General features: G+C 34.5%; 1 protein-coding gene across 3 annotated transcripts in view; it reads right to left on the reverse strand.

Annotated features, from left to right (window-relative positions):
* The window catches only part of CBLB (Cbl proto-oncogene B), a 208714-nt gene that overhangs the window by 16054 nt on the left and 166207 nt on the right, over positions 1 to 26453 (reverse strand). For all 3 annotated transcript variants that reach the window (XM_060098741.1, XM_060098742.1, XM_060098740.1), the window contains 5 exons: positions 13454 to 13600; positions 10080 to 10177; positions 9833 to 9964; positions 7118 to 7258; positions 225 to 344 (listed from right to left, as the gene is read on the reverse strand). In XM_060098741.1, coding sequence (XP_059954724.1) covers positions 225 to 344; positions 7118 to 7258; positions 9833 to 9964; positions 10080 to 10177; positions 13454 to 13600 — 638 coding nt within the window. The remainder of the gene's footprint in view (positions 1 to 224; positions 345 to 7117; positions 7259 to 9832; positions 9965 to 10079; positions 10178 to 13453; positions 13601 to 26453) is intronic.

Genomic DNA, 26453 nt, shown 5'->3' on the forward strand with positions numbered 1-26453 from the left:
GCTTTACTGACATATCAAAGTTAATATTAAGGCTTAATGTTTTCTTTTCCGTGAGACAATTTTGTAGGCATTCTTCTCATAATACATGCTTTATAAGCAAATGCAAAGGTGATCAAAACACTTTCTTAGGCTGGCGGTGCTCAATTATACACTGAATAAAAAGGTGCTCCAAAAAGCACTGTACAAACATAAGTTATTATTATTACTATTATTAGCCAACTCACCTGAAGATGAAGGAAGCTGATCATAGTCCTGTGATGTTCTGTTGGATTTGACATTTTCACCTGGTAGTCTCCTAGCAGGAGGCAAAGGAACCTGGCCACTTGCTGGATCAAAAAAGGGATCTGAAAAATAAAGATAATTTTCAGATTAAACCTATTATCTCTGCTAACTGGCTAAAGAAAAAAATTAGAAATTCTCTATAAAGATCAATTTTTGAAAATAAAACATTTCATGACTGATAGTAACCATATTCTAATTTGCATATTTTCTAATTTATTCATCACTTGCTCAAATATGCTTTTCCCATTTATTCCTAATTAATACATACTACTAACTTTGTAGTTTTCAGATCTCTTACTTGATGGTAAAATTGTTGATGGTAAAAACTGCTTCTAATTTTAATTTTCTGTCCCATTCTGTCCTGTACAATGAATAGAAACTGTTGTAAAGTCAAAGAAAAAGATGGGTTTTGAATTTTGCCTGTAAGAATATTATATCAGTTAATCTGTCTGAGCATTAGGCAGACATAATCTGTAAAATGGACCTGACATTTGGGATTTGTGAGGATTAAATGAATTCATGTCTATGAAATCTCCTGTACATATAATGTGCCTTTTAAAATGCTACATTGGGCATCCTATGCAAAAAATTGTTAGTTGGCTCACTGAACAATAAATTCAATTATTAAAAATTATGCTATTATTAACATTAAGGTTTGTATAAGTAGCAAAATGTGTTTTTTTTTTACCACCTTGACAGAGAGGGGGAATCTGAAATAGTGAAAAATATGAATTGCAGACAAATTAAAAATTATTATACTTCTTCTTAATTATATTTATTAAAAACAGAATAATGGCAGAAGCGAATGGCAGAGCTAATGGCAGAAAAAGATTGTATCAGTGCTACTATATTAAATCATTAGGACCATAAACCTACCTGGTTTAAAATTAGTAGTATATGAGTTTAAATCCATAGAACTGATTCATTTTCTGAGTAGATGAACATCACCTCTGCAACCTTTGGTTCACTAATAATTTATCATCTGCCACCACTGCCATCTCGGGCTCCTCTGTTTTCCTCTCTCATAACACTTTCTTTTATGTCTGCCAGTATCTCCAAAGGTACTCTAAGTTCTTTTCAGGGCAGGGACCTTATCTTACTCAATTGTGTTTGAATTATATCTCCTAATAGAAACACAGTACCAAGCATACGGCTTGGCAAAAAAATAGCCTGCACTTCACAAATATTTACCTTTAACTACCAAAATTAACTCAGATTTAGATTTTTCATAAATTCAAATTCTGTGAAATTTGCATTGCTAACATAAGGCTAAAATTATAACTATTAAAGAAGACCTGATAAATATTTCATTGTTTTAACTTCCATTTGAGTTTGATATTAAAAATATGTAATGATTTGATTATTTGAGAAGGAAATACATGCCTATTTATATTAATTTTGACTAGTTGAAGTCATTATTTCCTTCCCCCTATTTGCATACAATAATTATCTCCAGCTTTACTGGAGACTTTTTTTTTTTAACCTAAGCAAGGCTACTTAATTTGCTTTCATTAATTTTGAGATTAAAATAAGTCTTAGATTCTGAGTTTTCAATAATTGAAAAGTCAATGGTTCAGCCTCATTAATTTTGCTGAAACATTTTAGGAAGGAATAAGAAGATAAATCAAATTCCATGCAACAAATGTTAGTCTTTTGATTTGGAAGGCTAACCAAAGGTACCAAATGTGGTGATTTCTGCATAAATTTAGAAATTTCCCAAAGATTTACAGCTATTCAATAAAATTTACTTTCAATTCTTGTTCATTCTAAAACATCACTGATATAATATTAGGTCAGAGAAAAGACTGTCTTTTATAATTACACTTTTTTATTTCCTTGGGGTAAATTTATAGGTTTGTTAGATATACTTATGCTATTTCTAATCATCTATTTATTTAAGACTAAACATTAGATTCTGGATACATTATTGAGTCATAAATAGAGTACAAAATATACAGTAGTATGATATTGCTCCATTAATCTGTTGCACCTAAAAGGTCACTACGTATGCTAAAAATACTACCAAAAGTATCATGAAATAGTTCAGTTCTGAACCACTACAATGCTTCATGTTAAGTTTGGCTACTGGTCAGGTATAGGGTAAACTGGGCTTCTGTAGCAAGTTATAAAGTTGGAAGCATTCCTGCTTCGATGGGAGAAGATATATATATAATACAATTACTACAGAGAGTACAATAATTACCAAATTTTAAAATCAATAAAGTTTTTAAAAGTAAATTCTTCAAAAATTCATTAAAGTAAAATTTTATATCCACACTTAGGATTAAAACATACAAATTGAAAATACCGTAGCCAATGTACCATTTATATAGTAATACATGTTTGAGAAATGAATGAATGAATAAACACGATGGGATTAGTCTACTCTACAAAGCAAAGTACAAGTGCCTGTGATTTACAGTATGGTAATGCTAAATTGAAAAAATTTTAAGACTTATTTTAAGAGTATTAAAAACTAAGGAAACACCTGGAGGAAAAGGTTCGCTAACTATGAAAGAAGTGGGGAAATACGCATCAATCAAAACTATGCTGTGTAAGAAGGAAACCTATCAAGTGGTTATCTCTGGGAGGAGGCATTATGGAATTTTTTTCTTAATTCTTTTTTTCCCCCCACTATCTGAAACACTTCCAATTTTTTACTCAAGCATAGGAAAAGAGGCAAGTAAAACTGAACAGTTAAAACAATGGCATCTTTCCTCTGGGGCTGTCCAAAAGCCATCTGAAAGATTTATCAGTTATTCTGAAAATTTTAAAAGAATATCAATGCTAGATCTAATTGATAGAAGAGGATTTGAAGACCTATTTAGGTGCAACAAAGCACCTCACTCTTTAACTCACATTCATAAAACCCCCAAATGTAGTGATCTGGCCACTGATCAAGTCCTCAAGTGTTAGAGAACTCACTACCCCTCTGAGATATAAGAAGTATTAATAATCCAGGAAGCTTCTTAACAGGAATGAAATTTCCACTCCTAATTCTTCTCACTGGTCAGTCCTTGTCTCAGGAGACATGGAAGAAATCTAATCATTCTTTTACAAATACTGTGGTTGAAAGCAACTCTAATACATACTCGAGATCTTCTCTTCTGTCGGTTAAACATCCTCAGTTCCTTTAATCTACCGTAGTTTACATGGTGTGATTTTACTTCCCTTTCCCATCCTGGCTGCAGTCCTCCAGATATAGCCTAACACTGGGTTTCTCCAACTTGAGCATGCATCAGAATCACCCCCAAAGGCTTATGAAAACACAGATTGCTGGGTCCTACTCCCAGAGTTTCTGATTTAGTAAGTCTTGGGTAGGTCTAAAGAATTGGCATTTTAAACAAATTTCTAGGTAGTGTTAATGCTGCTGGTCTCAAGACCACAATTTGAGAACCACGGCTCTACCCATCAATCCTTCAACACCTGCACACAGTAGTCTCCACACTGGCTGAGCCTGGGGGAGGACCCTGCCTCACTCGATCTCTGATTTGAACTCTGTGAGTGCAACCCTCAGAGGGCATGAGAGTCCCTGGTAACTATGTCATGAGTGTGCTTCATAAAGGTCACAGTCAACCAAACCCCTAAAAACCCTTTCCAATAACTGTTGCTAATGATCCAAGTTTTCTTTGTATTTTACTTAGGCAATTGCATTTCTGGATCCTGTGAAAAACCTTCCTTCATCTCTAATAAAGTCAATTTGGCTAGCTTTTAGAGTTGAATTGTGACTTTAAGATTGGATAAGGACTTCAAAAGAGATTCCAGGTTAGAAATACAGTGAGGTAAATGTTCACTAAGGGCTGCCAAATACGTTGTGTATTTTGTGCACTGCACAAAGACATGCAGTAATGGGACTGAGCAGACTTAAATACAGCCTTGGCTTTGTTCCTGGAACACTGGCCCTGGCACAAAGCAGAAGGAGGGGTGCCTATTTCAACCCACCAACACAAAAGAAATGCCTTTTTGTAATTCGGACAAAAGCACATATATGCTAGCAGTAGCCCTGGGTTTGGAGACAGTAAAGTGTAAAGCTTTTTTTGAGGACTCCTCAGGTTTTGTTAAGATATGACTGGCCTGTCCAGAGTAGATGGCTCATGTACAGCAGTGGGCATTACTATTTTGCCAAAAGAAATCTTGCATGAAGGCCTAAAATAGAAAACAGATAAAAGCAGCATCAGAGCCCCTGCTTTGTTTCCCCCACTTGATCATACAGGAGTCCTAAGGCTCCTTTGCAGAAACACAGGACCCTGTAGTTTGAAAACCACTACTATAGAGCAGCCACTGGGCTATAAGGCTGGAAAGGTGGACCCTACTCAGGTGTGCAGGGCCCTGAATGCTGGAATAAAGAGGTAGGTTTGAGTAGGTATTTAATACAACATCATGGGGATATCCAACCTTTGTCTTTAATTAGGGATAATGATTTCCTCAAGGAAACCAAATCTTCATAACGCCAGAAAAGGCTTATCATTACACTGGACTAAAATTTTACAGATTAAACTATAGTGAAAATAATAGCAGTAAAGTGCTCATATTGTCCATTTAAATTTAGCAATCACCGTTGTTTACCTTGTATGGTTCTACAGCTATTAAGTTAAACTTTTGTTTAGCATTTATAGAGTATTCTTTCATGAAGTTCAGTTCAGCATGAAGAACTGCTTTTGTGAATTTTCTATTACACTTTAGACAGCATAATGTGTTGAATACTTTGCAAAATGATAGTCAAGTGCTTATTTAAAGCTGAAAGAAACTTTCATGTTCTATGATATCATTATGTTAAGAAGAATTAAAATATTTCTTATGAAAAAGATGTGGTCTATAAATGTGGCTTAAAATTGAATAAAAACAGTTGACTCATTGGATCTCCTAAAGGATCTGACAACAGACTAGAAATTTGTCCAGTTAATTATATGAGACTGGAAAGGGGGGAAAATGTTGCCATCTTTTTCTCAGAAGTATTTATTATCGAGGGATATCAACATTACTTGAATGGAATTAGAATACTTCCATGCATAAAAGGAGTTCAAGAGAGAGTCAACAGGTTCAAATGACCCTACTCTGGTCCCATGTTAGCCTCACACCACAGGTTAAGGATAACTGCTACTGAGCCTATTTATTTTGAAGTGATTTTTTTAGTAATCTTGAGAAAAAAAGTTTTGAAGATGTTTACAAAAGCAATATGAACAATGAAATTATGATAAAGAACTGAAATATTTTACAATTCTTTTGCTAAAAACAGGTTAAAGTGTGTGTTTGTGTAAAAAAGTGTAAGAATTAAGTCAAGCCTGGAAAGCTTGACTTAATTTTAAAAGAAGGCACTACATTTAACTTTCATTTAATGGGGCTTAAATTACATATATAAAAGGTGATAGGTACCTTATAGGAATCTGGCTAGAAATTATCCAGAAGTTTGCCTTGGGAAAGGTTAAGTTTACTAAGATTTAGAGATATTCATTTTTTAAAAAAATTTTATTGGAGTATAGTTGCTTTACAATGTTGTGTTAGTTTCTGCTGTATATATTCATTTTTAAATGTTAAATTCCATGTATAAAACAAAGATTTGAATAAGTATAAGTGAAAAAGATAGCAAAATGTTAGCGTGTATATGTAGCTATATGAATAAGAGCCTAATAGTTATCCATGCTTTCTGCTTGGATTAGAAGGGTTGTGAACCTTGCTCTTTGATTGGTAGCATTCAGTGAATTAATCTGATCCATGAGGGCAGGGAGGCATCTCAGAGTGGGTGACACAGAGGACAATTCAATATTTACTGATGAAAAATTATTCCTTGAAAATAAACTACTTTTAGAAACTGAAGCTATATATTCCAAGTTATATGTCTATAATTTTGTGGGTCATATCTACAAACTGCCTCAAACTTCTAAATTATCAAACCAAATGGAAAAAAAAATGAGAAAAATGTTAAAGGTGAATGATAATGGTTAAGATTCCCAAGTTTTCAAAGAAGCATGTAGGTGGCCAAAGGACAAAGTGAGCACTCTTAGAAGGCTTTCATGATTTATCTCATACACAAATGTAAAGCAGTTGTTAAAAAAAGAAAATCTTTACCCTATGTTTAACCAAACCAATTCGAGGAGGCAGACATTTCAGAGTACAGATCACAGTATCACCAATAGGACTGACGGGAACAATTAATATGAGCAGATTCAACATAACTGAATTTTTTTTCCTGATAAGTCTGACTAGTGGAGTGGATGGTTTATTAAGTCTTTTTATTTCTACTCCTCACTTGAGTTTTTTTTTAAAAAACTATGTATTAATTTTTCCTTGAAGACCAATAATTTTAGTAGATACGAGGCATTAAAAATAAAAACAGTAACAAAACAATAAAATGCAAATATTTCAGAAAAACATATCTATTAATGTTACAATATAATTTACCAAGATATTATGTTTTTGAATAAAATTATGACCCTAAAGCATATTTAGTAAAGATTTTTAAACACATTGTTTGAAAAAAAATATTGCACTCAGAATTAGGAGAAAGTCTAAATTTTGCCCCCATCACTTTTAGCCCAAACACAGAGCACTTCTGGTTCTCACCTTTTGTAACATACAGGTGTTATTTGGACCTGATAATCTCTTCAGTGCCATTTCTGAATTCTATGATTCCTTGTTGCTTTTGCCATTTTTGTAATCCTTTTGGCATTAAACCAAACAATTGACAGACAAACCTATCCAACTGCTGTTTTCCCCACCCAGGGATTTTTCAGCTTGGGAGCTAGAAACCAATGAATCATTAATGCTTATTTGACAGTATCATCTTAGAAATATTTTTGCTTTCAGTGAAAAGGTTTGCTTGGTTTTTCCCTCCTACCTGAAGGAAGGAGGAAAAGGTCCTGTCCTGAGGATGGTCGGCTACTGGAGCCAGGAGGTTTTGAATGTTCGATGAGACTATGCCTTGCGGGAGGTGGGGGAGGTGGGAGGGACGGGGGGAGGGCATCAAAAGCATCTTCACCTGCATTGAAGGAAAGGTCAGTATCAACAGCAGAATTTCATTAATCAAAACACAGTATCAGGCAAAAATAATGATTTTGCTGTTTATAAACAACTTCACCTGTAGTGTTTACCCAGCAGTTCACTGACTTTGTTAATGGGAGCTGATTATTTTGTAGGAGGTGTTTGGAGAGAAACACACACAAACACACATGTGTGCATACAGACTTTTTCGATCTCTCAGCCCTTTCTATTAAAAAGCAGTATTTCAGGTTATGAAACAGCTTATTATTCACTTGTAACCTTTATAATATTAAGACACTGGAGATTTGAACTAAATATATATTACAGATCACATCATCAAAACAGAATTTTTGTGTAACAATAAGAGTTCACAGCCTCTAATTAGAAAATCACACTATGCACAAAAATTTAATGTCACAGAATAGTTTAGGTTATCTTTTAAAAGTTTGCTCCATGGCATTTTAATTCATTTAAACTAATGCTCCATATATTTGTCAAAATATATAGAAAATGCACCTGCAGTAGAGGAATATGATCTTTTTCTACTTATCAGGTATCTCTAGGGAGAAACAGTTAAATATATCAATAGAAGTACCTCTTGTGGTGGTCCCAAAGCTAGTTACTTATATTTGTATAGTTCCCAACTTTAGTAACTGTAGAATACTGCAGTATGCTTTTATGTCTACTTGTGTTTCCCCTGCCACGTCTTACTATCCTATTCATATTTTCCCTCATCTTGATTCTTTAAAAAATAAAATTGCAGTGTATGTATTTTTGTAAGCAATCACAAATACTTTATGAATGAAACAGGGTATAAATACCTACACCTTCTAGTAATAAAAATTCTCATGGATTTAAATACATTGACTTAAATATAAAGGTATATTTAAATATAAACAGTTTCACCACTCATCCAGCTTGCCTTGCAAAAAGTATTCAAAATTTTTTCTCTAATGATCATATTTTTCTAATGTAAAATATATGAAGGTATAGGAGAGAGAAAGAGCGAGCTTTGTTATCATTCCAACCTTCAGCTATTTCCTACATTATCTCATTTATTCAAATCCTTTATCAGCCCCTAAATGTCAGGCATCCTGCTAGGCACACGGGTAATGTGAAGATCAAAATCGTAAGTCCTCGACCCCGAGGAGCTTGGATTCCACAATGAGATCTAAGAAAAGTTCACAAAAGACTCACAGGTGAATAGTTCCCAGAGGGAGAGACAGATGCATTGTAAGAGGGAAGAGGAATGCAGAAAGTGGCACTCAGCAAGGTGTTATCAAGAACAGGAAGGCCTGGGATATCAGGGCCTCAAAAACATTTGTTCATCAAATACAGGGATGGTGTCTACTAGGCAGAGTGAATAGCATAAATAAAATATGAGATGTACATGAAGAGCCAAAGGAAGGATTAGTTAAAAAGGTTGGAACATTTATCTGCATTGTCCAATATGGTAGTAACTATCCACATATAGCTATTCAGTTTAAATTTAAATTAACTAAAATTCAGTTCTACAGTCACACATATAGATCTTTTATGTCACCACATAAAGTTCTATTGGACAGTGCTGATCTAGTCATAAAGACTTGGGTAATAGGTCAAAAACAGCATACAGGAAGAAGTGGAAGAGAAAAAGACTACAGGTAAAGAAGGAAGTTGGGAGGTGCTTGTAATCCAAGTAGGTGAGAGTAAAGCACTGAGCTGCAGAAAAAACAGGAGCAAGACATTCAACTGTATAACTGGAAACATCAGTTGATGGCGTTTTTGAGAAAACAAACGGAGAGGTTCATTTCTAGTAGCCTAATGATTCAGATAAGCTTATAAATGAACCTTCATTATACATTATTTTATACTATGGTGACTCATTATTGTGAAGCCTTGTGAAGGTTTCTTAATTGTCCTCCTCTAAAAATAGGGTGAGAAGCTTCCTACCTAGAATTAATGAAATAAACAGACACCTGCACTGGCCAATTTTAACATAAATACACACCTGTGTGTACCTTCACACATGTACACACACACACACATTAAGTGTACTTCATGGTAAAATTTGAAACAAAGAAATTGAGATTCTTTGGATGTGTTCTAGTTGCAGTGATTATAAGACAGAATTTATTTTCAGCTCTCTACAATAAAGTATATAATTTCCCATAATGTAATTAGCTAAGTGGAAGTGGGTCATTTTATATTGAAAGAAAAAGTAAGTATGCATTCATTAAGAATTATACTTAAAGAAAATCTCAGATGAATACTCCAAATCTACTAGAACACACGCACCTGGGGGAATGAACAATGCCCTCATAAGATTTTGTAGACTGCATTTAGTACACAAAGAGACAACTTGATAAAACCCTAACTGATGCCAGCTATTTACACCATTGCTTCAGTCATCTAAATGGAATAATGGTCACATGAACCGAGAGCCACTGTCACCTGGAGATTCCATTCTAATTCAGACAAATTCATAACCTAGTGAGTCTACACTGCACTGAACTAAGAATTCTGATAATTCAGGTATTAATTGAAAGAGGTGGCAGGGAGGCTTGCTTGAAATTGTTTTAAAGGTTTCAACCTAATGGAGGGATGAGAAGATCATAATCAGAGGGCGTCCTGTTGAGTGAAGAACCATGCTTTGGATTGTCCCGAGTTGGAGGCCTGGCAGGTGGTAATGGCACTGGATCAGAAGCTGAGTCAAAAACATCTCCTAGAGGATAACACAAAATCTTAATGTATTTTCAGTACAACAATGGCATGGAATTTTGCCTTTAAATTCTGACCATTAAGACATAGACTACAAAGAGAATATGTCTTATACATACCCTTTAAATATATGCCTAACTCAGGGATGTTTGATTTCTTCATCTCTGAAGACGTACCGTGTGTTCCATTCAATATACAGTGACCATTATCACAAGACCTAAAGCAGAAATCAAAGGACAAAAATCATAAGGATAATTACTTTCCATTTAAAAGTCATTTGGGGGTGGGGAGATGATGGGAACTAGCAACGCTGCTCATGTAATAAACTTAGGATACAAATGTAATTAATTTCCTTTTCTGGAGAAAGTAAAGTAATATTATCTAGATACTTGAATACTTTTACAAAGCAGAAGTAAATATTCCATGGAAGACAAAGGTTTTTTTCTTTTTTTAAGTGAAACTAAGAATTATAAGGGCCACAAAATTGCTGATACCCTAAACACACCTGTGGAATTAACATATTTTGGAAGATTTCAATATTACCCTATCAAGGTTTTGAAGAAGAAAATGTAATATGCAGGCAAAAAATATGTAAAAGTCCCAATGACATCATTACTGGTTAACGGTACTTAACAGTATATTTTTATTTCTGTAAGTTAAGCTTTCCTTATTATAAACTAGAGGCTGTCAAGGAAGGAGAATTATTAAATATTCAGAAAGTCCATTAAAATTCAGATAGGCATATTCAAAGACCTAGAGTCTGGAGTATAATTTCACCACTGCCATGAACAAAACTGGCATTTCTGACAACTGTAGAAAAATGACTTTAGCAAAGGCCTTGGGTACACAACAAATATTTTAATCTGGGTGTCTGTAAAAGGATAATACTAAAAAAAGTGTTTTTTTTTTTAGCGGTACACGGGCCTCTCACTGTTGTGGCCTCTCCCGTTGCGGAGCACAGGCTCCGGACGCGCAGGCTCAGCGGCCATGGCTCACGGGCCCAGCCGCTCCGCGGCATGTGGGATCTTCCCGGACCGGGGCACGAACCCGCGTCCCCTGCATCGGCAGGCGGACTCTCAACCACTGCGCCACCAGGGAAGCCCTAAAATAAGTGTTTTTATTATTGGTATTAATGCTTTCGAATCATACTATGAACGCAATGCACAAATCCGGGGCATAGGAAGGTAGCAGCAGGAAGAGAAGGCACGGAGCGTATTTTGTCTTCAGAATATAGCTGTGTAGCAACTGACTATCTGCTCACCAAGTTACTGTGCTCACAAAGAGCTATAGAAGGCAGAGTTTATATTTTACTTTCCCCTGATTTACTCTGAATTCTTGGGGCAAAGTAAAAGTACATACATAATGGAGGAGATATTGGACATTTGAATAGTTATTGCAAAGTGCTTCATCTGAAATTCATTTCCATTCTCTCTGGTGGCCACATCTCTTTAAGGGGCCAGAGATGGTTCATTTAAAAATAGTTATCATGTATTGAATTTTCATAGTAATGATGGATTTTTACTGAAATGGAATTATTCATCTATGAATAATATGGTTTATGAATCTATGAATAATATGGTTTAACTTTTTCCTTATACTGACAATTTAGTTCTCCTGATGTTCCAAAGAGAGGAAAAACATAGAAGGAAAGGATGTGTCTAAGTTTAAAGAGTGCTTTGTAGAGGACCTAAGAAGATACTTCATCCATTGACTTTCAAGAACAAATTAGACAGAAAATTCACTCCAATTAAGATTAGGGATTATCAACATTTATTACTTCTCTGTAACTGTACAAAGATGGTAATGGTGGTCATAAATCAAATTTATTTTCAGGATTTGGGAGGCCTGCCACCAAAAATCTCATCCAATATGATGTGACAATTAAAATTTTAAGAATTAAAATTATACCACTCACTTATCCAGTGATGAAAAATAATGAGATCCCAAGGAGACCAAAAAAGCTCATCTTATTTCAGTTTTTAAAAATTACTACACATTTGTAAGAGCCAAGGGAACTGAAAATTGTAAAAATTTATACTTGATGTAAAGGAATAACTTTTTTCTCTAATAAGAATAGTAGACATTTGGTTCTTCTAAGATAAATTATCTCTCAGTTATTTCTCTGTCTTCTCAATGTTACCAACAAATGTCCTAAAGACCAGCAATCAGCAAAGAAAGGTTTGGTTCTTGCTTTGAAATATGAAGCCCTGGACAGCAAAGTGTTAATAACCATGGTTAATAATTCTGCATAGTGTTGATAATTCTAACCTTGTAACTCACTAAGGCAGATCTCTGGTTTAAATGGAGTTTTGCTTCTCTTTTCCAAGTACTGCAATACAATACTTGAAGAAAGGCATTAAAACATTTTTTAGACTTTTCATCTGAAAAGAAAGGAATACTCCACTCATAAAATGCTTTCTGTTGATTGACTTGACCTCAAAAGGAAATGGCACACTAAGTAAAGATGACATAGATGACTGAAGTGTTAAACAGCTCTCCTATTCCTCAGTCAGTAAAGAGATACTGAAAGGCAAGAAAGCTGGGCCACCAGCAGTAGCTGAGCCCTCTTCTGTATGTGCCAAGCAGAGCTCCAGGGATGTAATTAGACAAAGAAAACTGGAGCTCAGAAAATCAGTTTGAAACTGAGATTTGACTTACTGAGTACTTCATATATGTCAATTAGATTTAAAAATCAGAAAAATAATATTAGATTATGATTTACTAATTCAATTATATAAACACAGAATTGTCCTTCTACTTAAAGACAAATTAATATTTCAATACACACCACCCATTTTTAATAACTCCTATACCTCCATGGGGCTGCCACTTCAAAGACCAAGGATGTCTCCTTAACAGTGAGAATAAACAAATGACGAGAAGAAAACAGAACACAATTCCTCACATTCTTGTTTGATCCAAGGAAAAGTAAAATAGTACCTGATAAAAATAGCTAAGGGAAATAATTTTTTTCAATTCTTCGAGATCTGAATATAAGTAGGTAGCACATCAAGAAAGAAAATCAATATAGATGATACTAGTCCTTACTTCATAAAGAACAATTCTAAGGAAGGTTGGTATAACACCTTATTTTCTAAGCACTAATTTTTCTTCATGAGATATGTGCTTAGAACTGATAAAATGCATTGAAAATAGCTTATTGAAAATTTATGAGTTAACCACCACTATATGTAACCTACAGCAAAGTTTTACTACAGTACAATTTGTTTTTTGGGGAGAGGCAACAAATTATTCCATTAGACTTACTAGTCAACTAATTTAGTCAAAGGACTTCCTAGTTAATAGAAATCTACATCTTTTCATTTTCTCTGAAAGGTCATGGAGAAAAATAGTATTATAGGTAGAGGAGGCTTTGAGCAAGAAATCAAGGGTTTTTATTAAACAGATGTGATTCAGTTGTTTAAAAACAAATGCCATAAATGATAATGCTTACTGCAGACGTGAGGTGATGATAAATGGCCCATATTCTTACCTAGGAGGAGGTTTTACATTATGACAATGAGATGGTTGTGAATTCAGGGAAACAGGATGGGATGAAGGAATCTTGTATTCATCGTCGTCTTCCTCTGCTGGGTCTCTTGTTTTCTCTGAAAGGGAATTTGCTAATGGACCAGTACACCTACCAGAGGGAAAAAAAATCCAGTCTAGTTTTAGCATAATAATCAGGACAGGCAGGTCTGATGTGACATATTCAAATCAAAGAAACTACTTTTGTCACTTGCGTTCATTTTTCAATTACAGGGTAACATCAGAAGGGCTGTTCTTATACTAAATACAAATGAAAAGGATTTTTAAAACTCTTGATGAAATAAGAGTTTTCATACTTATAATTTGGAAATGGCACAATAAGAGAAACTAGTAACCTGTCAAATAAAATAAAAAGGTCCTGGAGTTTTAAGTGAGTGCATAAAATTATTTACACCAAAGCTATTAAAATATTAACATTTTGTTCCTATTTAACTTAAATTGGTAAATTAAGATGATATATATGCAAGGTTATTTTATATATTAAGTATTTATAGAAAGTTCAACTGTCTCTTGTGAATATTACTTATAGTTGAAAAAATCCAGTTTAATTAAGTGAAACAATTCTTTCTCCTGTGAAGTTACAATTCAGATAGTTGTTGTTGGGACAAAAATTAACAAAGATCTAAAAATGACTGGAACAATCAGAAGTAGATAATAAGAGAACTTTATAAGTCTTTAAGGTAGAGGCCATTATTTTTATGGCTTAAATTCCCTGGCTAAGTAACAAAGAATGCAAATATGTGAAACAATTACCTAATATCGAAAGAAATTCCCAAGCATTTTACTCATCCATTGACTAAACAGACAAGGCCAATTAACAAAACAACAAAAACTTATTTTTTTTCTTTAACAGTTGTTGCTAATGGAGTTTATCCTAAGCTGATGCCAGTGAGAAACACCAAAGTAGAAACACACAAACCTACCCTGACCAACTTTAGGACAACCTACCTGTTTGCAGGACACTGGAGGTATATATGGATCCAAACCTTTTTTTAAATCATGAACCTCAAGACAAATCTGTTTCGTTAAATTATTTTTTTAACCTTTGTGACTGCAATTTTGAAGCACCTTCTGTAGAGGGAGCAAGAGGCCTTTGGTATATGAACCATCAAGACTGAAAAAACTTTTTCATTTTTATTTCTCCTAACTAGTTCGAATGAAAACAACTTTAAGGGCTTTTTTCTCTGTGCCCACTGCAAGAAGACATTTTGAAAAACCTAAAGGTTTTCAAATTTCAACTATATATCTGAGTCTCTAGGGAGTTCAGAGATGAAAGAAAAAAATCTCTCCTAAGATTTTTCAAAAGTGTGTTTTTATCTGTCTTTGAAGACTTTTTCAATACCGATTTTTGAATTCTTGTTTGTTTGAGCGACCCTGGAATTCAAATGACAGTTTATGGTGAAATGAAAGCACAATGATACAGTGACAGGAAGTCCACTGTCACCACCCAGAGCACAAGCTAATAACCTTATTAATAACTTAAGGGTTACACCTACCATGGTGTAACCTTGGAAGATGTACATCCCAAATGAAGGCCAGTGAGTACATGGACTGCAAAATGGGTGATTTGATGGGAATTAGAGCAGGGATTTCAAACATTACCCTTTCATAAATTCTTATAAACATGGATATAAATTTAGCTAACTCAAGGACCAGAGTGGGTTCCGTTAGCAAAAGAAATGAGAAAAATACACATCCTTTCTATGTCCTACTATATTGTCATGTACAAGGAATTTTTTTGCCTTTGCAATTTAAGCATATACTGTATAAAAGAAAAAGACTTACTGACCAAATATTTAACAACCACATCAATGTCAGGAATGTTCTATCTGCTTGTTGCAGCTTAGTTCCAAAGATTTAAGAGTTTTTAAAGAAGCACTGCACTATGACACAAGAATGGATGATTTTTGAAATCACATTTGTTCTGGCTCATTCTATATTTTATCTTCAATGATAAAGAATTTAATCAGGGTAATTTCTCCCTACTCTTTAGCTTTGCTGCAAATCAACAGATGGAGTATCCTGAAGAAAATGAAAAGCAAAGCTTATCTAATATTTTATGGAATTATAGGGGCTTACTGCTAAAACTTACTAGTCGCAGATAATTAGCTTACATGGACTTTAGTGAATTATACTAGAAGTGCAGAAAGTCTCCGAGTGGTATTTGTTGCGTATCTAAATCTGAAAAAAAAATGCCTAGATATCTTATCACCATTTTAATAAAGTTCTAAAGAGTCATATTTTATCTTATTATATTTTAATGCAAACTTTTTATATTAGTATAATATTCTAGTTAAAAATAAGCCAATTTATAAGACTATCATTCCAGTGTACTTTATTCAATATTATATAAATTTTTATACAAAATTGATCTTATTCAATTCTGAAGGGAAAAATAAAAGCAATTTCTATCATGTAAAAAAGGGAATGTAAACTATGAACTTTGGGTGGTTATGTATAAATGTAGGTTCATCGTTTTTAACAAATGTACCACTATGGTGGAGGATGGTGAAAGTGAGGAAAGCTAGGCATGTGTGGGAGCTGGGGGTATATGGGAAATATCCGTACCTTCTCCTCAATATTACTATGAATCTAAAATGGCTCTAAAAAAAAAGTCTTAATTAAGAAAAAATAAACGAGGAAGGTACAAACAGATGAAGAATTTGTATATAAAATACCAAAGGAGAAATCTCAATTTATGTAAATAATTACATTATTTGTTAATTACATGCGGGATTTTTTTTTTCCTTCACAAACTCATTCAAAAAGTAGGTGCAGTTTTACTTGCAACTAGATAAGTGGTAAAAATAAAGAATTTTCATTAGCAATCATGTATGTTTACTTTTGGTAATGGAGAAAATATCTCACGGGACATAGGAAAATGTTCAGTCATTGATTTAGCTCATGGGAAATTTTTAGGATACCAGAGGAATAAAATAGATCAGTTTTATTTGGCTGGTTCCATGTTAAAACTGCCAAGTAAACCATCCCACCATTTACACCAGTACTTCATTCCCTTTATATTATCATCAGACATTCACAGAGTGTTCTGCACTGCGGCTGTCATTCCTGAATTAATACACTGGTAATGCACAAGGACACATAGTCTTAAAGATACACAGCCACCCTCCCCACAGCCTTCGCCTCTTGTTAAATTCAACGTGTGTTATTTAAACTTTAATGAGGAATACATCCACTGTCTGCATGTGCACACTTGAAACAAACCAAGAATATATTTTCTAATGCTCTTCTTAATTAGTGATTTTTGCATTTTGAAGCTGAAGGCTCACAGATACAATCCTCTACAGCCTTCTACATTCCTGGTGTGAGAGGCATATCGTCAGAGGGGTGACCTTCTGCATATCCCACTGGCTTTTCCTACATAACATACCTCAAACATCACCCTTACCAAGTACTTTTCTTTCCTTCATTTGAGCAATTCCTGATACCTTGATTAGTTCAACTTTTCCAGAAATAAAGCAAAGTAGAAATATCCATCTTTACTGTCTACAGATGAACCTCCTGTGACATCCCACAAAACAGTAACTTTCTTTGAACTTTAATCTTTTATATGTATTTGGTAAGTGTTCATACATTGACATTGTGTTTTCTATATATTCATCTATGTCTTTCTTCTGTCTAATTGCAAAATGCTAAAGGGCAGACCCTGAGTCAACCAAGGCCTGGCATGGTGTGTGTACCACGAAGAACTCACAGCTTTTAGACAAAAAGAACAAGAGGCTATTAGAGAAATACATGACCAAACTGTTACGGGAAAGAAAATCATTTTTAGGATACTTTCATAATATAGAAAAATATTTAAAATATATTATTTTGCTTGCCTTCTACATGTAAAATCTTATTTAATAATCTCTGAAAGCAAGGCTTTGAAAAATATCTTTTATTAAAACCGAATCTTCAGAGCCTGCCATATACATTAGTCCATATTTCTTGTACTAACTATCCTAACAGGCAAAACACCCAACTTCGAGAAATCATAGCCCAGAGATGTGGTAACACAAAATATAGCTGTATTTGAAATGAGGATTGCCCATGTGCCACCTGTAAGCCATTTCCCCAGCACCTCAAGAGTGGGTTTTATAAATATACATACTAATTTTGAGGATTCTTTCATGACATCCAGAAGAATCAGTGTGCTTTATTATTAGGCTGAATATAAGCTTTAATTTTAAGTTTTCACTTATAGTTTAAGTATAGTTTATACTTTAAGTATAGTTTTCACTGACTTGTTTTTAAGCTGGAGAAATAAGTTTGAAGTTCATTTTTTTTTTTTTTTTTGCTATACGCGGGCCTCTCACTGTTGTGGCCTCTCCCGTTGCGGAGCACAGGCTCCGGACACGCAGGCCCAGCGGCCATGGCTCACGGGCCCAGCCGCTCCGCAGCACGTGGGATCCTCCCAGACTGGGGCATGAACCCATGTCCCCTGCATCGGCAGGCGGACTCTCAACCACTGCGCCACCAGGGAAGCCCTGAAGTTCATTTTTAAGTTAACTTATTCAAGGGCAATATTCATTTCTAATACTTTTAGGGGACTGCTTTAGAAATCAAAAAGATAGATGTTGAGGAAACTCATTTTTTTTTGAGAATCTAATTTTCCAATACATGTTGAACATTAAAGACTTCACGGTGATATTAAATGTGGCAGTACTTATAATTGCCAATAACTCGACACAACCCAAATGTCCCTTAGTAGAGGGATGGATAAACAAACCACAGTGTGTTTTACAATGGAATACATACTCAGAGCAATAAAAAAGGAACAAACTACTGATACTCTTGACAACCTGGATGAATCGCAAATTCATTGTGCTAATAGAAAGAACCCAAACTCAAAAGGCTCTATACTATATGATTCTATTTATATGACCTTTGGGAAAAAGCAAAATTATATAGACACAAATCAGATTGATAATTTCCAACGGTTTAGGGTAACGGGAGAAGTTGACACACGCCTGGGGGGTGTTTTTGGAGTGAAGGAACTGTTCTGTATCTTGACAGTGGTAGTGAATACATGACTGTGCGCTTGCCAAAACTCACAAAACTGTACATTAATAAAGCAGGGTGAATTTTAGTGTATGAAAATTATACTTTAACAACTGGAAAATTTTCATTTTAAGGTTAAAAATTCATTTTAACTCATTTAAGATACTGCAGATTAGCATCTTTCACAAACAAATATGCTTAATATCCCTAGTGGCCTTCAAATCACTTATCTGATTCTATTTGAGCCTACAGAAAAATGTGGACAGAAACAAGGAATGCTTGAATATGGTGGAATATGTCAAGATGCTCTCACTTAATGTGAAAATAGAATCTCATTCTAACCCTACGCATTTTCTATGAACAGATCAATATGTTCATGGAGAAGTGGAGAATATATGGCAAATTATGCCTCTATGGGACAAAAAAGAGACAGTATAAGGAATATAATTCAGATTGCATATTTAAATAGAATCCAATGGCTCACAATTCTGTGTAAGGCTACCTAATTATTTGTGATCATAAATCAGTTGTATGGTAAATTACAAGTAACAGATTTGTCAGACTACTGGGATTAGTGTTAATATCAGTATTCATCTTAGATTTTAGTCAGAGAAAATGAAAGATTAGTGGAATTAGTTGCATTCCTGCACCCAGATTATAGCCATCCGCCAAATGCCATTTTCCCACAAATGATGAGAGAGGGATTACAATTCTATCTGAATTTAGAAATTATAATACTAAAATAAAAAGGAGAAAAATAATACCCATAGTATTTATTTTGTACCCTTTCCACACATTATTTCTCTTTCTGTTGAGAATAGTTTAAAATGATATGCTTGCAGCCCTCAATTCTTGTCATCAGTGTGTCAACAAGCAGGTTCTAGGGATTTACCACAAAACATTAGAAAACCTATGTTAGGATGGTCAAGCTGCTTCATGGGAGATGTGAACAAAATTTATAAATCAATAAGAATATGCAGAAAAAATAAAGTCTGAGTTTCAAATACTGAGTCACATCAATAGGTCAAAACCAAACGCACAAACATTTCTACATGATACACGAGACAAGAATGCCATAGTGATCATCATGAATAAATTGAAAAGATGGACCCATCCCACACTATCCCATACACATCATGTCAATTGTAACTTACAAAGGACTGCCGTCTTCAATATTAGTTCACCTTTCTATCTACCCAAGGTAAAACTAACAAAACTAGTGCAACATCTTGACAAATCTTGAAAATATTTTCAGATATTTGAATGAAAGCTGGTTCAAAAACTAACAAAAGAGCATCACTGTTCATTCACTAGGGTTAAGAAAAGAACTCTTAATTACAGCTTGATCTTCCATTTAAAGTTCTCTACCATATTTTCTTTAAATCAATGAAATTAATTTCTTATCGTTGAACATAAACAGGATTAATGTAAAACTGAAGTGTGTATTGTCTATACAAATCCTCAGGTGAACAATAACAGAACATGTTTCCCTGCTCTTTTGCCATTAAGCATAAAAAATGAAACCCGGTATGCACAGTATATAAGATGAAAATTTTCCATCAAGCCTCTTTCTCTTAAGTTTTTAAAAATTACAATGTGATGTTTGCTTTAATAGCTCCTGTGGCATAGTGCTTTTATCTCTTCTTTCTGTTTTTCACTCCCCAGTCAAAAACAAAGCAAAACAAAACAAAACTTCCCTTCTCCCATGAATTTGACCACCATTTCAGTCAAATTGGTCTAGTTTTGTCTTTTGCACTTTTCTATCTACAGACCATTTTGGCCACTATTTATTTCAAAACAACGACTCTCACATACACGCGGGCACAGATGCTGATGCTGTTTGGCGGTGTGGACCTCTTAGATCACTCACTGGAAGGTGGCAGTAGTTGAGGCTGCATTCACAAATCCACATTTCTAGTTTGTTTTAGATTATGATAATAATAGATAAGTTTATTATAATTTTTACCGCACAGAAATGTTCTCAATACGTTTTCTACAATATCAACATTTCAGGGGTAAATGATACAGTTTTTTAAGGTGATATTTTCATATATAAGTTCCTATATTAGAAAAAAACTTCTAGGATTACATTTATATGTCTAAGAGTATAACAAATCTAATTAAATTAGGGCACTGGTCATGTAGAAATGATTTTATCAGCTTTAGATAGTACCTACTGAAGTATTTACTTGAATATAATATAAAGGTGAAAGCTTAGATGGTATGTCCGACTATCCCCTCAAAATCACTATTTGGATGTGTGTGTAATTGGCACCGAAACTCAACAGATCCTTAAGTCCTAATTTTACCACCCCTGCCCCCTTCCCACACCTGCCCTTCTCCAATTTCCCTCCCTCTGGTAAATGGCACCAACCCATTCACCCAGTTTCTTTAAGCAAAAACCTATATAAGAATCAATCATGCCTGACTTATTGTACCTCACAGACATCTGATTTATTAACAGGTACGGTTGGATCAAATACAACCCAAAGTGGACTGTGTAACTCCATCGCCATCACCCCAAAGCCCTGACCATCTCTTACTGGTTCACCACATCAGACGACTACACTCTCCATCGGTCTCACTTCAGCTGTCCTAAAGACAATTCACATAGCAGCCAGTGACCCTCTTTAAAAACACAAACCAGCATCATGTCATCATGTTGATCAAAACCTTCGATGGCTCCTAAAACTAACCAAACCAAAGTTCTTATCATGGCCTTAAAGGCAGTATATGATTTAGCTCCTATATACCTTATTCAACCCCAGCCCTACTGTCCCTCTTGCTGTTCTCCAGATATGCCAAAGGGATTCACTTGCCTCACTGGCTAGCTTTTATGCTCTTCATCTAGGCAGTCTCATGGCTTGCTCCCTTCTTTCAGGTTTCTGTTCAATATTACCTTTCCTAATGACCTCATCTAAAGTATAAACCTCCCTATCACTGTTTATCCCTTTCCCTGCTTTATTTTTCCTTCTAGCACTTAACCACTACCTGACAATATACTATGGTTATTTGTTTACTTGCTGTTCTCCTTAACTAGAGCACAAATTCCAACGAGGATGGGATTTTATCTTGTTCACTCTGACTCTCCAGTCAGTACGCAACTGAATGAAAACAGGATAGTTAGGCAAAACCTGGATACTCTATTCACTGAGCTTAAACTATTAGCACCTTATCTGTTTAGAAAAAATCTATAACAACGATCAACACCACCACCTCCAACAACAAAACATCCTTTTTACAAAAATATTAATACTGATTCACATGTATTTGAAAGTTTAAGATTAATATGTCAAAAGTACAAAAGGTCCATTTCTAAAAGACAAGGAACAAGAAAATATTCTTCTAAAAAATGACTTTCCTCAGCATTCCAGAACATTATCTTACCTGAAGTAATTATTCCATTATTACAGTAATTCCTTTGCTTATTGGCCAACATCTTGTGTTAAGTAAAATAAATACTTTTAACTGTTTCAGGTTTCATTTAATTTTGAAAAATCAAATTATTTCAAGATAAATATAATTTAGTAAAAATTGACACTACAATAAAAATAATCCACATAGATTTTTTCATTCTTCCCCTAAAAAATTATGATTACCCATATTTCAAGCTTTTAAGAATTTATATTTATAGCTAAGTGTCAATCATCTTAAGTAGAAACCATTTAGGAAAAAAAATAAGTAAACCTATATGCACTAGTACAGTTTCAGCTTACTTTTATGACAGAATATATTTTTAAAATAAATTCTATATTCTTCTAGGTCTCCAGATAAATTACACAATAAAAGTCATATAACTGCAGTCATGCTGTTTTACAAGAAAGAAAACACTATCACAGAGTAGCCTCTTCCATCAATTTAATGGGAATCAGAGTAACATCAAATAATTTAACAATTACACTTCAGTAAATATTAATAACAACACAGTATAGCTTTAAAAGTAAATATTAGCTTTGACATTACTGAATTCAACACTGGGGCTCTCAACATTTGTGAGAACTATCAAAGTCTATGTTGGGTAGCAATCTGTTATTTTGCTTTGGCCTAATTTTGAAACATGTACTAAGACGCTGACACGGAAACGATACACTTGAACCTCCAACATCCCTATGTCCCTGAGTGAGATTTTGCTAAGACCTGTATTCTATGCCCCTCCAGAGCTGAAGGTCTATTCTCATTGTACTCTGGTTATACAGTCTAATGAAGCTGAAGTAGACAAAGCAAAAAAACAAAACAAACAAAAAACCCAGAGCAGTAATCCAAGTTATACTGGCTTCAAAAATGGGATGCAACCAACCAATTACAAATGAGCATTCAAGTTGCCAAGTATTCATATGTAATTAATACTACAGATGAGTACCCCTTAAAAAAAGGTTGCATGGAACCTAAAAGGTTGAAGCTCAAAAGGATTTTAGAGATCATTTAAGATAAACAGATCCCTTCATTTATCAGATGGAGAAAGTGAGGCCCAGAGAAGTTACCTTGTTCAAAGACAGACAAATATTAATATTGGAGTCACGTCTGGGACCAAGCCTGATTTTATTTTAATGGTCACTTCAGAATTCCATGCTGGTTCCATGATAAATATAGTACAGCATAAATGATTAAGAAAAATGCTTATTCAAATATTAAGTGACAAAGGAGAGCATGAAATTATCTCTACAATGTAATCTAAATCATGTAAAAACAAAAGTCTAAAAAGAAAAAAAAGTCAGAATGTTAAAACTCTGGGGAAAACTGGACAGCTACACGTAAAAGAATGGAATCAGAACACTCCCTAACACCATCCACAAAAATAAACTCAAAATGGATTAGAGACCTAAATGTAAGACCAGACACTATAAAACTCTTGGAGGAAAACATAGGAAGAACACTCTTTGACATAAATCACAGCAATATCTTTTTTGATCCACCTCCTAGAGTAATGGAAATAAAAACAAAAATAAACAAATGGGACCTAATGAAACTTAAAAGCTTTTCCACAGCAAAGGAAACCATAAACAAGACGAAAAGACAACCCTCAGAATGGGAGAAAATATTTGCAAACGAATCAATAGACAAAGGATTAATCTCCAAAATATATAAACAGCTCATGCGGCTCAATATTAAAAAAACAAACAACCCAATCCAAAAATGGGCAGAAGATCTAAATAGACATTTCTCCAAAGAAGACATACAGATGGCCAAGAAGCACATGAAAAGCTGCTCAACCTCACTAATTATTAGAGAAATGCAAATCAAAACTACAGTGAGTTATCACCTTACACCAGTTAGAATGGACATCATCAGAAAATCTACAAACAACAAATGCTGGAGAGGGTGTGGAGAAAAGGGAACCCGCTTGCACTGTTGGTGGGAATGTAAATTGATACAGCCACTACGGAGAACAGTATGGAGGTTCCTTAAAAAACTAAAAATAGAATTACCATATGACCCAGCAATCCCACTACTGGGCATATACCCAGAGAAAACCATAATTCAAAAAGATACATGCACCCCAGTGTTCATTGCGGCACTATTTACAATAGCCAGGTCATGGAAGCAACCTAAATGCCTGTCGACAGACGGATGGATAAAGATGATGTTGTACATATATACAATGGGATATTACTCAGCCATAAAAAGGAACGAAATTGGGTCATTTGTAGAGACGTGGATGGATCTAGAGACTGTCATACAGAGTGAAGTAAGTCAGAAAGAGAAAAACAAATATCGTATATTAACTCATATATGTGGAACCTAGAATAATGGTATAGATGAACCGGTTTGAAAGGGCGGAAATAGAGACACAGATGTAGAGAACAAACATATGGACACCAAGGGGGGAAAGCCGCGGGAGGGTGGGGATGGTGGTGTGCTGAATTGGGCAATTGGGATTGACATGTATACACTGATGTGTGTAAAATGGATGACTAAGAAGAACCTGCTGTATAAAAAAATAAAACTCAAAAATTCAAGAAAAACAAAACAAAAAAACCCCTCTGGGCATTGATATTTGGGATATGTAAATGCTTATATTTATGTATTTGTTTAATTTTTTTCTTTTATATATTTTCCATATTTTCTACAATGAACAACTGCTACCTATATGTCAGAATAAAAAACAAAATGGAGAGAGAAACATGCCATTAAAAGCCAGCACTTGTAATTTTAACTATGGTTAATTTGCAGCATGCAAAATAGAAAACTAATTTGCTCTTAAGGACGCATTGCTAAAGTATTTCTCTGGTTAAGTAAAGCAACTGCATTGTTTGAGGGAGAAAAATCAAGAGTAAATGGGGTGAAAGTATATCCAGGTACACATACAAACTGAAGTGTTAGAAAAATATCAATAAAAGGCATTTTACTATGAATTTGTTGTTCTTTATTTATAGAAAAACAAGCACTTAATACTAAATACAGATGAAGCAAATGGTAACCTCTGCCTTTTATCCCACTTGCCAATATGAATTTAATAAACAGAATGTAAAATTTTAATCTCTAATTAGCAAGATTTCATGTACTTCATTTTTTGATGTTCTCTGAATTAGAGGTAATTGAGCTTAGATGTTTTAATTACATATACAAATATCCAGAGTTCATTTGGTGCTACAATATCATATGTTATTACTGATGTACAACCTACTACACAGAATATATATATTTGCTTCTAACTTCTATGTCTGCTACATATCTGCCAGCTCCGAGAAAAGTGGCCACTAAAGAATGGTCCAATGCTTAGTTTCCCACTGCCCCCTAAATGATGTCAAATTTCACACTCATGCTTTTTCTCATGCACACTCCTTCCCAATTGTGCCCATCCTCCATGACTCAGGAAATTTCCATCCTCTCTATAAGACATCCTTGACTTACAAAGTCTATAATAGTCTATTCTCCAAGCTTATATAAAAACTAACACGTTAGATGCATACAGTCTAGTGCAATCTTGTGATTTCATGTACGTTAACTTTATTTTAAAGTAGATGGTAAATTTCTTGGGAGCTGGTATCTAGCTTATCGTTCTTTTGCACCCAGTGACCAGCAGAGGAAGGAGCGAAGATGCTCTAAGACTTTCAGTTAGAAATGAGGATCTTAGCAGATGATAAAGTCAATCCACCAAGCAACCAAGTACTATCAGTATACTCATTAAACAGCAAACAGTAAGGTGTTAAGGGAGAAGCAGAGATTACGAGAAAAGGTTTTTGCCCTTAAAACCTTATAATCTTTTTAATGTGGAGAGGTGCTTTAGTATTAGAAAACAGTAAAGTACATAATTAAATGTGTAGAAAATAAACTCTAGAAGGAGGAATGAGAATCAGTCTTATTACCATCATTATGACTGAAGTCACAGAAGTTTTCATACAGAAATAGAGTCTGAGACATGGATCTTCAGAATAAAGATTCTGAAAACTTGGTGCACAGGAGGGAACAGCATGAAAGACTCATAAAACCAGGGGAAAAAATCAAGACAAGATTAGAGGGCAAGCATTAGAATTCCTGAACGATATTTTAATTGGGTAAAATTCTGTGGATCTTACTGATACCAGGAGAGCACAGAATTAATTTAGAAGGAAAGAAAGAACAATGTTGGGCTTTGAGTAGGAAAGTGATCTGGGGAAAGCAGAATTTAAATTAAATCAGCTACCTGAATAAAATATACTGGAGGAAAGACAGGCAGCCTGATTTAATATAGAGTAGGAAAATGGCCATCAGGAGACTTGGTTTTATCCAGGTTTGATTTGGATAGACACTATCCCTTAACTGTCTGATATGCTTCTTGTGTCCCCATTTTTTCAAATGAGACACCTAGTTTAACTCATTTTTCTAGCTTTAAAATCCATTGATATTCCATTCTGAGATCATATCATATGATCAGGTAGAAGGCTCTTTCAGTTGTCCCATTATAAGCCAGAACTAGGGCAATGGGAAGATTAGCTGAATATGAAAAACTTTAAAAGAAC

Source organism: Mesoplodon densirostris, chromosome 5 (genome assembly GCF_025265405.1).
Source record: "Mesoplodon densirostris isolate mMesDen1 chromosome 5, mMesDen1 primary haplotype, whole genome shotgun sequence".
NCBI classification, from domain to species: domain Eukaryota; kingdom Metazoa; phylum Chordata; class Mammalia; order Artiodactyla; family Ziphiidae; genus Mesoplodon; species Mesoplodon densirostris.